General features: G+C 34.3%; 1 protein-coding gene and 1 non-coding gene across 2 annotated transcripts; one reads left to right on the top strand and one right to left on the bottom strand.

The window, feature by feature from the left end:
• Positions 1 to 709: 709 nt before the first annotated feature.
• LOC128285014 (small nucleolar RNA R71) lies at positions 710 to 816 on the bottom strand. The gene has a single exon (XR_008275430.1). It is a non-coding gene; the product is annotated as a small nucleolar RNA R71 (small nucleolar RNA).
• A 10,593-nt stretch (positions 817 to 11,409) lies between these two features.
• Positions 11,410 to 13,885, top strand: LOC108464929 (ras-related protein Rab11A). Its single transcript, XM_017765214.2, has 2 exons — positions 11,410 to 11,943; positions 13,202 to 13,885. The coding sequence occupies exons 1-2, from the start codon at positions 11,711 to 11,713 to the stop codon at positions 13,644 to 13,646; spliced, it is 678 nt and encodes a 225-aa protein (XP_017620703.1). The 5' UTR covers positions 11,410 to 11,710; the 3' UTR covers positions 13,647 to 13,885.
• The last annotated feature ends 4,347 nt before the right edge of the window (positions 13,886 to 18,232 follow it).

The following is an 18,232-nucleotide window of genomic DNA, read 5'->3' as shown; positions in this document are numbered from 1 at the left end:
CGTGTGAAAGACACAGCCTCAAAACATGGGCGTGTGCCCAGGCCGTGTGAAGTCTGCACCTAATTTTGGAATTTAATTTGCCACACGGTCTACGGAGACGGGCGGGTGTCTTGGCAGTGTGACCATATTTTTTACATGATGTCATAGTCAAAGAGTTACACGGGCTGAGGATATGGGCGTGTCCCAAGTCACACGGGCGTTTGTGAGCACACGGCCTACCCAGACGGACGTGTGACTTTCCAAAACAAGAAAAATTTTCTTAGTCGTCCAAATACTTTCAAAATTCTCAGTTTAATCCCGAATTGCTTCCAAAGTATGTTTGGGGCCTTGTAGGCTATATAAGGAATGATATGCATGTTAGTGAATAGTTTTAATTTGGTCAAAATTTTATGGCCTGATTTTGTATGAATGTGTATGTTTAAGTCCGATAATGCCTTGTATCCTATCCCAGCATTGGACACGGGTAAGGATTGTTGCAGGAATGCTTACCGAAGATCCTCACCTGCACTTAAGATTGTTCATGGATGTGAGCGATTCTTTTAAGTTAGCCAGAGTACCCAAAGATACACTATGATTGAAGCTATTCCCATATTTACTAAGGGATAAAGCTCGAGCCTGGTTGAACTCATTGCCACCAAATTCAAACTTCACATGGAAAGAGTTAGCAAAAATATTCCTCATGAAGTATTTCTCGCCTAGCAAGAATGCTAAGTTAAGGAACGAGATCACCCCTTTCCAACAAATAGATGATGAGTCCTTGTGTAAGGCATGGGAAAGGTAGAAAGAATTATTACGAAAGTGCCCTCACCACAGAATCCCACATTGCATCCAACTTGAGACATTTTATAGTGGTCTCCATGCTCACACAAGGATGGTAGTGGACCCTTCTACTAACGGTGTCTTATAATGAGGGTTATGAAATCATCGAGAGGATTGCCAGTAACAATTATCAATGGCCAACCAATCACGCAATGTTAGGAAAACGAGTCACTGGAATACATGAAGTAGACGCTCTTATTTCACTTGCACCTCAGGTATCCTCAATGCTTAAAAATTTTACCACTAATTGGTTTAATAGTTTTGTAGCACAGCCACCGAATCAATTTGAAAATATAGCAAGTGTCTATTGTTGGGAAGGACATCTGTTCAAAGAATGTCTATCGAACCCAGAATTCGTGTATTACATGGGTAACTAGAACCAAAATTGAGTAAGGCAAGGATTATGATCCAATTCCTATAACCCATCGTGGCGAAACCACCTTATTTTCTCCTAGAGTAACCAAGGGGCTAGACCCAGTAACACATACGCCCAACCTAGACCAACCCAACCACCTATTTTTACCCAAAAAGTTCAGAACAACCTCAAGCTAAACCATCTAATAACTTAGAAAACTTTTTGAAGGCATATATAGCCAAGAATGATGCTTTAATCCAAAGCCAAACAGCTACATTGAGAAACCTGCAAAACCAAATGGATCGGCTTGCAACTGAACTCAGAAACCAACCATAAAGTGCTTTACCTAGTGATACGGAGAATCCGAGGAATCTAGGGAATGAACATTGTAAAGAGTTGATATTGAGGAGCAGAAAGACATTAGAGCCCAACACAGTCGAAGTTGAAAATGAGCTAGCTGATGCTCAAGATTCAGAGGAAGTTCAACCAATTGTTGGAATTTCAGTTTCACCAGAAGTTGAATCTGTAAAATTTGATAAGGTAATTTCTAAACCTTATAATTCTGATAAACTAACAACTTCGTTAGAATTGCCACAGAAGAAGAATCAACCAGTTCCAATAAAGAAGCCTCCACCACCCTACCCTCAAAGACTTCAGAAGCAGAAGCAGGAAGTTCAATTCAAGAAGTTCGTAGACGTACTCAAGCAACTTCATGTCAACATCTCGTTGGTTGAAGCTCTTGAACAAATACCAAACCACGTCAAATTCATGAAGGATATACTGTCAAAAAAATGAAGACTTGGAGAATTTGAAACGGTAGCCCTGACAAAGGAATGCAGTGCATATCTTCAAGACAAACTACCCTCAAAGTTGAAGGATCCTAGATGTTTTACCATACCTTACAACATTGGAGCAACATATTTTGGTAAGACACTATGTGATCTGGGTGTGAGTATCAACTTGATGCCCATGTCAATATTTAGGAAGTTTGGGATAGGTGAAGTTAGACCTACTCCGGTTACACTTCAATTAGCATATCAATCTTTAGCACATCCAGAAGGAAAAATCGAGGATGTATTGGTACGTGTAGACAAATTTATTTTTCCTACTGACTTTGTTATTCTAGACTTTGAAGCAGAAAAAGAAGTGCCAATCATCTTAGGAAGGCCTTTCCTAGCAATTGGAAGGACCCTTAGTGGAAGGGCGAGCTTACTATGCATGTTCAGGACGATCAGGTAACATTTAATGTTTTTAAGTCTCTGCGATTTCCTGACACAATTAATGATTGTTCTATAGTGTTCGATTTATAGGAATTAATCATGGAATAGAAACTCAACTGTGCTGAGGACCCATTGGAACAAATTTTGACATCAGACCTTCCAAATAATGAAGAGGAGGATGAATACTTAGCTTTGCTAGAAGCTAATCAAAGGGGATTTAATCTGCAATCCCATTTTGAATCTTTGGAGTTAGAGAATAAGGATTATGCCCAACCAAAAGCATCAATTGAGGAGCCACCTAAATCAGAACTGAAGGTACTTCCCTCACATTTAAAATATTTTTATTTAGGTAACACTTATACTTTGCCTGTGATTGTTTTAGTGGAATTAACCGTTAAGCAAGAAGAGAAACTCATCCTAGTATTGAAACAATTCAAGAAGGTTATTGGACGGACCATAACTGTTATTCGCGGTATTAGCCCATCTGTATGCATGCACAAGATCATCCTGGAAGATGGAGAGGAAGGGACAATTGATGGACAATGAAGACTGAACCCCATCATGTAGGACGTGGTAAAGAAAGATATCATCAAGTGGTTAGATGCAGGTATAATTTACCCCATCTCAGACAGCTCATGAGTAAGACTGTTTTCTCGATGGATACTCAGGGTCTAATTAGATTACAGTAGCATTGGAAGATTAACACAAGACAACATTCACCTGCCCGTACAGTACATTCGCATTTAGACACATGCCATTTGGTTTATGTAATGCACCTGCTACATTTCAAATATGTATGATGTCTATTTTTACTAATATGGTTGAGAAATACTTGGAAGTCTTTATGGATGATTTTTTAGTATTTGAAGATAGATATGATGATTGTCTAGCCAATCTAGCCAAGGTACTAAGGCGATGCGAAGAAACAAACCTCGTACTCAACTGGGAAAAGTGCCATTTCATGGTATGAGAAGGTATTGTTCTAGGGCATCGGATAACGAGACATGGAATCGAGGTAGATAAAGCAAAGGTAGACATTATTGAAAAACTCTTACCTCTAACATTTAAAGAGTGTTAGAAGCTTTTTGGGCCACATCGATTTCTATCGAAGATTTACCAAGGACTTCTCCAAAATTGCTAAACCCTTATGCAAATTATTGGAAAAGGACACGACGTTTAAATTTGATGAGGAGTGCTTAAGAGCTTTCAAAGATTTGAAGAGTCGATTAGTTTTGGTACCCATAATCGTCACACCTGACTGGGATTTTCCATTTGAATTAATATGTGACGCAAGTGACTTCACGATAGGAGCTGTCATGGGCCAGTAAAGGAACAAAGTTTTTCATCCCATCTACTACGCAAGTCAGACTCTGACAGGAGCTTAACTGAATTATACGGTAATAGAGAAAGAGTTACTTGCTATTGTGTTTGATTTTGACAAGTTTTGATCTTATCTTGTAGGTACCAAAATGACTATCTATACGGACCACTCGGCAATTAAGTATTTACTTTCCAAGAAAGAAGGTAAGTCGAGATTGATCTGATGGGTACTTCTACCTCAAGAGTTCGATCTAGAAATTCAAGATCGAAAGGGAGTAAAAAACCAAGTAGCAGACTACTTGTTTAGATTGGAGCTGTGAGAAGGGAATGCTCCACTTGTACCCATTCAGGAGACATTTCCAGATGAACACATACTAAAGGCAAATCATGCCTATAATACCCCTTGGCTTGTTGATATTGCTAACTGTTTAGCTTGTGGTTTGATGTAGATTGATAAGACATATCATCAATAGAAAAAGTTTCTTCATGATGTGAAGTACTTTTTTTAGGAAGAACCATACTTGTTTAAAAAGAGTGCAGATCAAATGATCAGAAGATGAAGTAAATAAGATTCTATATCATTACCACTCAGCTCCCAGTGGGGGACACTTCGGATGTACATGTACTGCGGCCAAAGTATTACAAGCAGGATTCTTTTGGCCAACATTATTTAAAGATGTGTATGCTATGTAAGGAGCTGTGATCAATGTCAGAAGGTTGGAAACATCACAAACAGAAATGAGACGCCTCAAACAAACATCATTGAGGTAGAATTATTTGATGTTTGGGGTATTGACTTTCTCGGCCCTTTCCCTCCATCTGTTGGTCACAAGTACATATTGGTAGCAGTAGACTACGTGTCTAAGTGGGTTGAGGCTGAGGCATATTCGACGGACGATGCTAAAGTTGTGATGAAGATTTTGCAGAAGTATGTGTTCACAAGGTTTGGAACCCCAAGAGCCATCATCAGTGATGAAGGGTCTCATTTTATGAACAAGTGGTTGAAATGGCTACTCGACAAGAATGGAGTGAAGCACGAGATTTCCACAGCTTACCACCCGCAGACAAATGGGCAAGCTAAACTAGCAAACAAAGAGATCAAAGGCATACTTGTGGATGCAGTTTGCCCGAACTAACGAGATTGGCCTAAAAGATTGGACGATGCTTTATGGGCCTACAGGACAGCATACAAGTTACCTATAGGGATGTCACCCTATAGGTTGGTCTTTGGGAACGCCAGTCATCTGCCCTTAGAGTTAGAATACAAAGCTTACTGGGCTCTCCAACAACTCAACTTGGATCTTAAGCTTGCTAAAGAGAAACAGATGTTCCAACTCAATGAGCTAGAAGAATTCTGAATGTTCTCATACAAGAATGCCAAATTACTCAAGGAAAGACTTAAGAGATGGCATGACAATCACATTCAGGTTCAAGAATTTGAAGCAGGTTAGCAAGTCTTGTTATTCAATTCCAAATTAAGGTTCTTTCCAAGTAAGTTAAAGTCACATTGGTCCAGTCCATTTATGATTCACCAAGTTTATCCATATGGAGTGTTCGAACTTCAAAGTAAGGGAGGTAATTTTTGAGTCAATAATCAGCACTTAAAACATTACTGGGGAGATAAAATTGAACGAGATAAAATCTCATTCATTTTATCAGATATTTAATTTTTCTTGTTTTTCTTTTTTTAATAAATGATTTAGGGTATATTTTCGGGATTAGCATGTTTAAATAAATTCTGTCTAGGAGATTGGAACTTAAGTGGGACTGCTTGTGACCCCTCCAATCTTTCTTGGGAATTGATTTTAACATAATCTTCTAAGAAATTATCCCCTAAACGAAAAAATAAATTTTTAAGTTTTTAAATAAAATGGTCAATTTTGATCCAAGTTTTAAATTGCAACTCAATTTCAAATTTTTTTTAAGTCAAGTACTTAATTGAACTATTTTCAAAATTTGGTTGCTCTTTTTGTAAATACTAAAAATTAGATTTCTCTTCTCGTAATTATTTTCAAAAGGCATCAAGAATAAATTTTTTAATTTAATTTAATAAATAAGATGATAATCATTAATATATAATTATATTTATCATAATATATATTAATTATTATCAACTTTGCATAAATTAGGATTAGTTTAAATTTGATAATATTTTATTTAATAAGTATTTTATTTTAATAAATTAATAGCAAATAATAATTTAATATGCATTATATTAATTATTAATTGTTGTTAAATCTATGTAGAATTGGAACTTGGAATATCTTAATTATTAATTTGTTCTAAGAATTCTAATTAAACTCCTACTCATTTCACTATAAATTTCACCCATATTTGTCTCTTTTTTTTCACTTATCCCTCCATCAATCTTAGCATCCAAAACCCACCAAGTACCAAATCACCTAATGCCAAACTCTCTAGCCACAACACTGCCCAGCTCCGTACATCACCCTCACACCTAGCAACAGCCCTATTCGACCAGCAGCTCACGCACGCACCTAGCAACCTCCATGCACACTGTGCGCACCAGTAGCCTACTCTTTGTTGCTGCACTTGCCACAAATCCAACTTCAGTAGCTAGTCAGGCCGGCTCGATGCACCTTCTTGCTACCCACTTCCATGCATTCGCGCGACACAGGCATGCCCTGCTGCTCGCGCAAGGATCCCCCTGACAGTGCTGCCTACTGCCCGCATATCTGCTCGCACCAACACCCTTGCCTATTTCACCACATCATCAAGACACCCTACAACCATCCCTAAGCCAACCCTTTTTTCTTTATATTTATTTGCTATGAGCTCTTAATTTTTATAAAAATGTGGTAAGACAAATTTTTCTCCTAAATTTTTATTTTATTTAATTATTTAAATTTTCAATTTATTGAGTTATTAATATTTTATACTAATTAAATTTTTGAGAAAATATTTGTTTCCATCTTATGTTCACGTTAATCATGCCTCGCAAGAGAACTCGTGTCTTTGCCCAAATTGACGAATCACAAAATAAATTTCACTCTGAATAAGCCAAAGCAAGATACGAAAGCATTTTCAAGAATCAACAGATGCACCCAGAAAAAGGCTTTACGCTGAAAGAAAGCAACTACATTGATTTCATGGCGCACATTCGACAAATTGTTGAAGCTCTCAATTGGGAGTTATTTTGTGAGAAAAGACCTAGTGTAGATGAGGAGTTAGTTTGTGAATTTGTACACGAATTTGACATCAAGCGAATTGACAAGAATTTCTGTTCGCAGAATCAAGGCACCAATAACCTCAAGCGCTATTAATGAATTCTTTGAATTACCTGATTTTGGAGACGACAAATATTCTTCCTTGATGGGCAATATTGAGTTTGAAAATCTGCAAGAAATTCTTGAGGAACTTATAGTTCCATGTTCTAAGTGGACTGTGTCAAAGCAAGGAATTCACACTTGTCGCAGAGAATATTTGACACCACTAGCGAAGGTATGGTTCTATTTCATTCGATTCAGCCTTATGCCCATTTCACATGGGACTATAATTTCATTAGAGTGAATGGTCTTATTATACTCGATTTTAAATGGAAAAACCATTGATGTGGGAAAAATATCATGACAGAAATGCAGAATTGTGTCGCTAGACGTTCTGGCAAATGTAAAATTCTTGAAAGCTAAAATTCTTGCAAATGTAAAAAAGATAAGTTATAGCCAGGGCACAATCATACATTGGGACCTCTACCGAATAACTGGAGACTCCTACAGCAACAAGTTGAAAAGAGCGAGGATCATGAAGAAAAAGAAGAAGAAGATCCCACAGAGATCAAACCAAGGCAGTTAGTTGTAATCCCTGATAAGGTAGAACCAATAGAACTAGTAACCGAACTTGACATCGCAACTTCAATCTTCAGGACTCAATCGCCTCGCTCAGAGCTTTAAGATGAGTTGTCAAAATTGATGGACATCATGCAACATATGCAGTGGCAGCAACAAGCTTACTGGAGATATTCAAAAAAATAGGATGACTCAATGAGAAGTGTTCTTACGAAAATATACAATGACCCATTTATTTTTGTGACTGAATTTCCAAATTTCATATTTGAACCATGGAGTCCACTATCGAAGAGGGAACGAAGTGATTCATGCAAAAACAAAGACAACGGAGCAAAAGATAAGTCAAATTCGAAGGGATCTGCAAATAAATAAAAAAGGTGGATCTTGACTTTATTTTATTTCCGTTCTTAGGTTATTTAATAGGATTAGGTTTTATTAGTAATTTTTATTTTCACATAATAAAACAAGAGGTTAAAATCATAAATAAAAATGAACAAGTTGCGAAGTACAAAGTACAAAGTGTGGCAATAGATATATACATGTCTACGATTGGATCTAGAGAGAGCTTGGTACTTAAGCAGACAAATTGACTCACCTCCTCTTTTCTAGAATCCTATTTGGTGTATAGTATCTATTCACTTTTAAGAATGAGGACATTGTTCATCTTAAGCAGGGGGATCAAAAAATTGAAATTATTTCCACTCAGAATAAATTTTTCTTTCAGTTATGATTAGGTTATATTTTGTTCAAAAATTTGAAATTTTGTTAAATATGCTAAACTTCAATATAAATAAAGTTTGATTATTTCAATAATTGTTATGTTAACTGAAATATGACATGAATGTATTTTTAATAAAGCATGCAAATCATACCATAAAATTTTTAGTTCCTTAGGAAAGTTAAGCATGCATGAAAGTTTAAGTCTCTAAAATTGACTTAGTAGTTTCTTGAGGCGAAATCCTAGGAAGCATGGAATGTTGAAAATGATTTAGGCAACTTTTGTTTGGACCATTTGAGCCTTTCAAGCCTACCTTGATGAATTTTTATCCTTTGAAACCCAACTTTGAGACTATATAGCCTAATTTTATTTGAACCTTTGCAATATTTAGCCATCACTTTTCTCTCAATTATCTTTAAATTGTCCCAAACACTAGACTCGGTACTATTCATAATATTCTTTGAAACAAGTTTGGGGGAGTTGAAAAGAAGTATCAAATGCTCAAAAAATTGTAATACATACAGCAAAATACTCGTGAAATTAAAAAAAAAAGAAAAAAAAGAGAGCATATGTACTCGAAAGAAATAGATGTATAAAAGAGCATGTGAAAGCGAAATAAGTTGGTGTGTTGAAGGTAATTATTTCAAAGGTCCGATTCAAGCTGAGTCTAGAGTTTTTAGCCTAAATTTATCTATCTTTTACCTACCCCTAGCTTAGCCATGTTACAACCTATTTAAAAGAACTATTGATTCAAGTTTCTATGCTACCTACATTAGTGGAGAGAAATTGTTATGTTCAATATATGAAGGCATAAATTAAACTTAATGATTGCAGCACGAAAATATACACATTTTTCAAAGGTGTTTTCTGATAAATTCTTTTCAAATTTGTGCATTACTCAGGACGAGCAATGAATTAAGTTTGGGGGTGTGGAAACACAAAAATATACACATTTTTTCATGCCCTTTTTAACTCAAATTCATGCAATTTCGATAAAATTCTTGTAGAAAAATATATAATTATTATAAAATAATTAAATTACACTCAAAATATGAACATGTTTAATTTTAATTAATTTTATATCAAATTTTGATTAATTTTAATTCTTTTCGACAGATTCGGGCAAAGGGCGAAAAATAGCTCAACGGACACTGTTAGAAGCGCAAAACTGAGAAGCAATTTTGAAGCATCAAGGTTACTTAATTTTTCAACCTAAGACGGTCCAAATTATGTGTATTAATTCATAATATAATTAATTTTCATTTTAATCCAATTTAATTTGGATTAAATAAATTATTATTAATTAATTATGAAAAGGGACCCAGTTGATTTGAACGGAGAAAATCGATCTAACCGAACATTGGGAAGCCCAAAACCGTCCACATGCTGACCCAATCAGCTTGCTTGGCTGATTATTTGGCTTGCAAAATGGCCCTTAAAGACTCCTCTAAATTGCATTCAAACCCCTCCACTATTTATGCCTTTCTAGATTTGCCTCTACCTTAAAATAACATATTTGAAATCTTCAAACATGCCACATGTGTGGCCGGCCATGGGGGGAGTCTTTGGCTGCTTATTTTGGCTATTTTTAGCAGCCTTTTCAACCTATAGATACCCCCTTGGCTGCTCACTTCAAACACATCTCAACCCTTCTCATCTCTTCACTTCTCTCTCATTTTTCTCTCTTAATTCCCTTCCATTGTTCTTCATTTTCTTCCCCTGTTTCCTTTCTGATTTCACCTCTTGAAAAAGAGTCAATCAACCACCATTTCAAGCAGTATTCAAGTGTTTGTAGAAGCCCCGGTTCGACAAGAACAAGCAGAGAAGGAGGAGTAGAGCAAACTAGTCAAGCTAATGAGAAAATACCAGATTTGATTCTTGTTCCCTGTCCTTTTAATTTTTTTGTTGTTATGATAAACATGTCTATGAATATTTGTCATGTTGAATAGTTTATTTATTTGATATGGCTTGAATTTAATTTGTGTTAGGTTGATTGCATTTCATCTACTTGAGTTATTAAAATTGTGTTTGTGTGGTTATGGGCCTTGGTAAGATGTTTGATTAAGTAAAACCATGACCAAGTTATTCTTTCATTACAATTGTAAGGTAACTAATGAATTAGTTATTTAAACTGATTGAAATTGTAATTAATTGACGCAATACTTAATTAGTGCATGATTAATCATCTAAGGTAACTAACGACGATGAAAACAAATTTTTAATAGATAATTTTTTATTAATATAGACATATATCTAATGATTTTTAAATCATTTGATTTTATAATTAGACAATTATTTTTTGAAAATGTGTTGTAAATTTTATTTAAAATATTGTGAAGTAATTTTTAAAAAATTATAAACCTAATATAATATTATCTAAAAATTACGTATATGAAATATTAAGTGAAAATGTATTTCAATAAGTGAAAAACATTTTAAATTTTTTTTCACACGTTTATAGCACCATATGTTTTGAAATGTTTATATAAACAATCAAATAGGTTTATCACACAAGTATGCAAATTAATATATTATATAAAAAGTATAACTATAATTTAATAAATTCATTATTTTTACTCATGTATTTAAAAATTAATTAAAAGTAAGCTTAACATTTACTTGTTTTTAAAAATTATTTACCTTTATCTCTCAGTTAAATTTATATGAAAATGTAATAAAACTTTAATTTCAAATATGAAATAATTTTGTCAATTTTTATATATGACTATTGAACTCCTAGATTGCTTTTATGAAAAAGATATTTATTTTTCGATTTCTTTAAATCTATAATTTACTTATTAATTTTATATTTTAACATATATGTATAAGTTTAATATTTATTAATTTTAATACTATTTTAAAAATATTTTAATAACATATGCGATTTTAATATATTATTTGTCAATTACTTATAAAGGTTTAATTTATATTATTTGTAAATTCATTATATTTAAAAGTATTAATTTAAATTAATTTAAAATTTTAAATTATAAAATACAATAATGGTATAAAAAGTTTAATGTATTTTTTATTTTACAAGTTATCAAAAAATCGTCATGTGTCTTTTTTTAAATGTTTATTTTTTAAATATTTTAATATATCTTATAATATAATTGTGAACTTACATAATCTAAAAACTTCACCTTAAATGTATGAAATTACAAAAAGGGTTTATATTTGGTTGGTTGAAAGCAAACGGATTAATGTCTGCTACTCACTGGATTATCATCTCATATGTAGTCTAAATCCTGATCCACCGAATCCCTCCTCTCCTTCCTAATGAACAAATTGTCTTTCTCATCAATTATTTAGATTTTAGACTTTCACTTTGCCTTTCACAAGACAATAATCTAAAACTCAACGTTACCAACTGTGTCCTTCGGCTCTTAGCTATATTTCAGGCCGAAACAAAACAAAACAAAACCAAATCAAGTGAAATAAACAAGACTTAGAAGTAGAATTAGAAGGGAAAATGGCTAGTGGAGGAGGGTATGGGGACCCAAGCCAGAAGATTGACTACGTTTTCAAAGTAGTCTTGATTGGTGACTCTGCCGTCGGTAAGTCTCAGATTCTTGCTCGGTTTTCCAGAAATGAGTTTAGTTTAGATTCCAAGGCCACCATTGGAGTTGAGTTTCAGACTAGAACTCTTGTTATTGAACACAAGAGTGTCAAGGCTCAGATCTGGGACACTGCTGGTCAAGAACGGTACTTTTTTTCTTACTACTACTACTACTACTACTACTACTACTACTAAGCTTTTTAACTTTTCATGAAGATTTGTTTATTTCTCCTTTTTGCTGAAAGCTTTTTGGGTTTTTCATTCTATAGGGATCGTCTTCTTTTCTCTTGTTCTTTCATAGATCTGTAGTTTGTGGACAGAATTATAAGCTTTCAAAGAAAAGCTGTTTGAAAATGTAAAAGGATTTCAGAATCCTGGTACTGAGCGCTTGTTTGCTAGATTTACTGTTCACCGACAAGACATGGTTTAGTTAGTTACCATGATTGTGTTAGTTCGGAGGTGAAAATGTTTTCAATTTCGATCAGGATTGGATTGGATGTTTGATAGATAAATGATATAGTTACTGTTGATATTTATTTTTAACTTATGATGATGATCTGGATAAAAAAATTTACATGGTGCTTAGTTGGATCTTAGTGCTCGATTTGATTGTGTCACTTGGAACAGTTTGGTAAAAAGCATCATAGTCTAGTAGATCCTCGATCTCATCGCATTTCTTACAAATCTTGGCGTAGAAGTTCAAATTTTAGCAATGGATAATGCAGATTTGGATATTTGCAGTTATCCAACTTGCTTTTTTGCTGTAAATTTGAATAATATTCAGATTCATACATTCTAATTAATATTCAGATATTAATTTTTGATATCCATAGTTTGAGTCGGCTTCATTTTTGCGGATAATATCCAAATCCATTATCCATTTCTTTGAAAAATATTTTTATACTTACTAAATGCAGATATTTAGTGGATTCAGAAATATGATGGATGATTTAATTAATTGGGATTAAGATTTGGAAACTAATGCTTGGATTTAATGCGTATAATAAACAGATTAGGATTCAAATTTTACAGAAACTGTAGATATCTAATGTTCCATGTTAAGCATGCTATTTTGGTAAGCAGGGCAATGATTTCATCATTCAACTTTAATTTGAGCCATTTTGGTTGCAATCCCTTCGTGTTAAATAAGTGGTCAATCAACTGCCTGGATTTGTTTAGCTTTTAATCATTCAACCGGTAGGTATTGAATCAAGACTTTTGAGACGTAATGTTTAATAAGTTATATCTGGTTTTGGTACAGGTTACCCCATTGGTTCCATCTAGGGCACTTATTATTTGGTTATGGGGATTCTTTTTCGTTATAATGGTCCAGCCTGCATATAAGAATCTAGCCATCAACTAATACTTTTTACCTAATTCTCTTGCTTCTCTTATGTTGAACAGATACAGAGCTGTTACGAGTGCATACTATAGGGGTGCTGTCGGAGCAATGCTGGTGTATGACATAACAAAACGTCAGACCTTTGATCACATTCCTCGTTGGCTGGAAGAGTTGCGTGGCCATGCCGACAAGAACATTGTTATTATCCTGCTCGGGAACAAAAGTGACCTTGAAAACCAGCGAGAAGTTCCAACCGAGGATGCCAAAGAATTTGCTCAAAAGGAAGGACTATTTTTCTTGGAGACCTCGGCTCTTGAAGCAACTAATGTGGAGACTGCCTTCATGACTGTGCTTACGGAGATCTTCAACATCGTGAACAAGAAGAACCTGGTTGCTGATGAGAATCAGGGGAATGGCAACCCCACGTCTCTAGCAGGCAAGAAGATAGTCATTCCAGGTCCAGCGCAAGAAATTCCAGCAAAGAGCAACATGTGCTGTAGGTCATGATTTAATTGGATTTGTCTCCTATTATCAGGTTTTTTATTTTACATTCTTAATATCAAATTTTGAAGGGTGTGGTATATCTGTTTGTATATTATACATTGCATTAGTTTAATTTGCAAGGGGCAGCTAATTAATTACATGTTCTGATATGGGAAATAGAAAACCTAAATTTAAAGCTGACGTGCAGATTGCTTCAATGTATTTTTCTGAAGTTATAAGATCTATCAAATTATCCTGCTGAACTGGCTTTGTCTTTGAAAGTATGGTGAGTGATTTAAGCATATTATTATCTTCCCAATTCTGGCATTGTCAGTCCAATAATGTTTGTATGAATTATTGAAAGCTCAGGTCTGCAGAAATGGCAGTGCCAAAAGATGGAAGTCTGATTCGTTGACAAAGATGAACTGCCGTTGCATTCAATGTAACTTTTCTATATCTTTTACAATAAATGCGAAAATGATTACGGTGCTTGTTGTTGAAGATGGAGAGTGCTTGGCATTGTCATGAAAATGATGTGTTGAACATCAATCATCATCCCTCTTTTTCTAAAAATTTTGCAACGGTTTTCCTTCATTAAATGAAGTTAACAAACAAAGAGGATAATTATCAGGGAGAGAAGCAGTCGAATTATAGGGGCAATCTGATTCATTGCTCTCTTAGCAATTCAATCAGTAATTTTGTTGCAGTTTGCACAAGAGTCAAGCATTTGCTTGAAGAAATAAGTTTGAGTTGGTGGACGATTACTAATTGAAGATTGCATTTTGTGTTCGAGAGTTACAGATGGAGAATCTATCACATATTTCAAGGCAAGATTAATTTTGTGATTGTTTTGTGGTTGAAACAGTAGCCAAGCCACAATTTTAGTCACTGTTTTATTGATATACTTATTTGAAGAGTTGACAAATTTTAAAACAAAATCATTGGGCTATTTGTTTTGATGTTAATTGGACGAGTAAAGCTCAACACATGAAGTCCAATTGAGTCAAAGTTAAAGACTTGAAGATTGGTTTTTTGTAGATTAAGTCAAGTTACTTGCGGAAAAAGTAAAATTATTTTCTATCTTTGAAGATTTTGGATTAAATCAAAAACTCCTATGGAAGTATTATCTCAAGTTGATTTTTAGCTTTACTTCATAGAAAAGTAATTAGATTATAACTCTTATGTAAGTGAAACTTAAGTAGTATATAAACTTAAGTTTTGTTTAGGTTAAAGGGTAATTGAGAGTAATCGAGAGATTGAGAGTTTGATAGAGAGCAAATTTGTTCAAGTTAGAAACATGCATTTTTTGTAAGCAACCAAGAGAGTTTTTTGAATTGCAAAGCTAAGCTTTCGAGGAGGAAGCTTAATGGGAAACTGATTTAGTCTTTGTACAATGGTGAAGTTGCTAAATCATTGGTTGTACAGTGAGAAAGATAGTTGATCATTGTTTTGGGTAAGGCCTCGTAGACGTAGACTAAGGTCGAATTACGTAAATAATCTTGGTGTTTTTTATTATTTTTGCGCATTTGGTTTCGTGGTTGAAACTGTGTCAACAGTTCCAAGCACTATTGCAACCATCGTTTCTGTTTTACAAAGCAAGTACTCTATTGTATCTACATTTGGTGTCAGAGCCTCTCACTTAACACGAATAGTGATTATCCTGGTTAATTTACTTGCTTGCAATGGAAGTTTCTTCAGTCTCACACTTCTTACGCTTGATGGAGTAAATTATGCTTACTAGAAAGCTAAGATGAAAGCTTTCATTAAGTTAACTAATGAACGAGCATTGAGAGTTTTTTTTACTGGATGGACTCATCCCTTCTCTGAAGTTGGAGGAGTAAAAACTCCCAAGCCTGAGGCAACCTAGACAATTGAAAAAGAAAACGTAACTGAGAGTAGTATATAAACTTAAGTTTTGTTTAGGTTAAAGGGTAACTGAGAGTAATCGAGAGATTGAGAGTTTTGATAGAGCACAAATTTGTTCAAGTTAGAAACATGCAGTTTTTGTAAACAATCAAGAGAGTTTCTTGAATTGCAAAGCTAAGCTTTCGAGGGGGAAGCTTAGTGGGAGACTGATCTAATCTTTGTACAACGGTGAGGTTGCTAAATTGGTGAGTACTAGGACTTAAATCATTGGTTGTATTGTGAGAAAGATAGTGGATTATTACTTTGGGTAAGGCCCCATAGACGTAGACTAAGGTTAAATTGCGTAAATAATCTTGGTGTTCTTTATTGTTTTTGCACATTTGGTTTCGTGGTTGAAACTATGGCCACAGTTCCAAGCATTATTGCAACCACCATTTCTATTTTTCAAAGCAAGTATTCCATTGTTTCTACATTTGGTATTAGAGCCTCTCACTTGACATGAATAATGATTATCTTAGTTGATTTACTTGCTTGCAGTGGAATGTTCTTCAGTCTCACATCTCTTATGATCTATGGAGTAAATTATGTTTACTAGAAAGTTAAGATGAAAGCTTTCATTAAGTCAATCAATGAATGAGCATGGAGAGTTGTTTTAACTAGATGGACTCATCCATTCACTGAAGTTAAAGGAGTAAAAATCCCCAAGCTCGAGGCAACTTGGACCTCTAAAAAAGAATGGACTACTAATGGCAACTCTAAAGCTCTTTATGATATTTTCTGTAGAGTAGATGCACAAGAGTTAATGGGAATCTCTAAGTGTACTGAAGCCAAATAGGTGAATCTTGCATAAAATGAGAATGACAGAAAATTGAATCTCTAAACTCAATCAAATCTAAGCATTGGTGATTAGTTTGCTTTGATGATCATAAGTAATTCTTATTTCAGGATTCTATTTAATCAACTAGTCGTTACCCTCGCATGATCTCTCAATTTTCTACTAAACTAATAAGTCAGCAAGAACTGCTGATCCCTCGACCTCACAGTTCATACCGATTTGGGGCTAAGGTGTTCACGGATAGGCCATAACAATTTTGGGATAATTCCAGCCTAAATGACTTCCTAGGATCGTCAAAACTAGGGTTTAAGTTCTTCCTCTCCCAAACAGCTGATCCGCTAAGAAAACTCTACATAGTAATTAATTAATCACACTTCAACTCACTAATCCCCCATAAGAGGATTAGTTCTATATGGATTTCATAAACACAATAAACTTGATAAAATAAACAGACATTAAGAGTAACTCAAGAATAGAGTGTAAAGAGAAATCCTGATTGTATTTAATTGATTAATGCAGAATCCATAAAGAGTTTGATTGAATATACAAATCAGATTCTTTGACGAACACTAATTAAAATAAACTGAAAATAAATCTAAAACTTAAGGGAAAAGCTTAAAACTAAATTTATAAAGAAAATTTGATAATATCCCAAAAGGTCCCCTCAACAAGGGTTTTAAAATCCTTTTATAGAGTTAGGGTTGTTTTCGTCCTCAACCCTAGGTCAGGTAATGTTCTCGTGTTAACTTTTCATTGTGCAGATTAAAACGCCCCTGGCTCTTAAGTATTTTCTATGCAAGGTTGATGTCGCGACACTCTAGTGCTTGTGTCGTGATATCAAAAGTAGTATGCTTAGGTTCAGGGTAGCTTCAAGGGTGTGTTGCGACATCCCATGGCTATGTCACGACACGAAAGGCAATTTTGTGATTATTCCATTTTGCTCCGTTTGTTGCAACATTAAACTTCTCGTGTTGCAACACAACGACCAGTATTGAGTTTTTATGCCCTTGAATGGTCTCCTGCACACTAACTATATTTTTAGCTCACCTTTAGGCCTTATTCGACCCTTAAGGTGAATAAAAGACTTAAAATGCACTTTTTATTATATTTAAACTAAACTAGGAAAACATACTAAAATATAATGAAAATGTTTATATTTCAACTCATTAACTACGAAAACTAGTTTAATATGCTAAAACGAATTACGAGTGATCAAACTCCCCCACACTTAATTCATTGCTTGCCCTAAAGCAAGGCGAATTGAAAACAAAAATAAAAATAAAAGATGACCCTTAAGCAAGTAGATTACAAAGATTGGTTTTGGAGTCCATAACTAAGCATTTTCATATTTGTACATAATCTTGACATGATATATAAATGACTTGCCACCCTTAATATCAAACACCTAAGTTCAGTATATTACAAAGTACACAGTCATTAAGGTTTTCAAATATATGAGTCCATTAACAAATTATACATGTATTTTGATTATCCTGGAAGAATACAAACAATCATTAATGCAATTACTTAATATGATGTCAATTCATGAATAAGTCTACCTAGATCACATAGAAATTTTTAGTTTGTAGCATTTTGAAGCTTAAGATAGGTATGGAATTTAAAAACAGGAAGCATCAAAATGGTTTCAAGCATGAAAATAGTTTGGCATATCATCTTGTTCCCTATTCTTCCTGTAACAGCTCGGTTTTGATCCTAGTCAGAATAGTGGTTTCAGACCACAAATCTGAGTTAGAAAAATATTTTAATATTAATTTCCATGTATTTGATAAGTGGATTGATGCATGTGAAAGTCTCGAGTGAAAGTTTAACTGTTTGTGTGCTTAATTTGCAAAAAAAAGACCAAATTGCATAAAATATAAAAGCTATGTGCTAGATGTTTAAGTGCTTA

This window comes from Gossypium arboreum, chromosome 11, assembly GCF_025698485.1.
Source record: "Gossypium arboreum isolate Shixiya-1 chromosome 11, ASM2569848v2, whole genome shotgun sequence".
Lineage (NCBI taxonomy): Eukaryota > Viridiplantae > Streptophyta > Magnoliopsida > Malvales > Malvaceae > Gossypium > Gossypium arboreum.
Note: the sequence above shows the minus strand (reverse complement) of the source record. Positions and strands in the feature narration are given on the sequence as shown.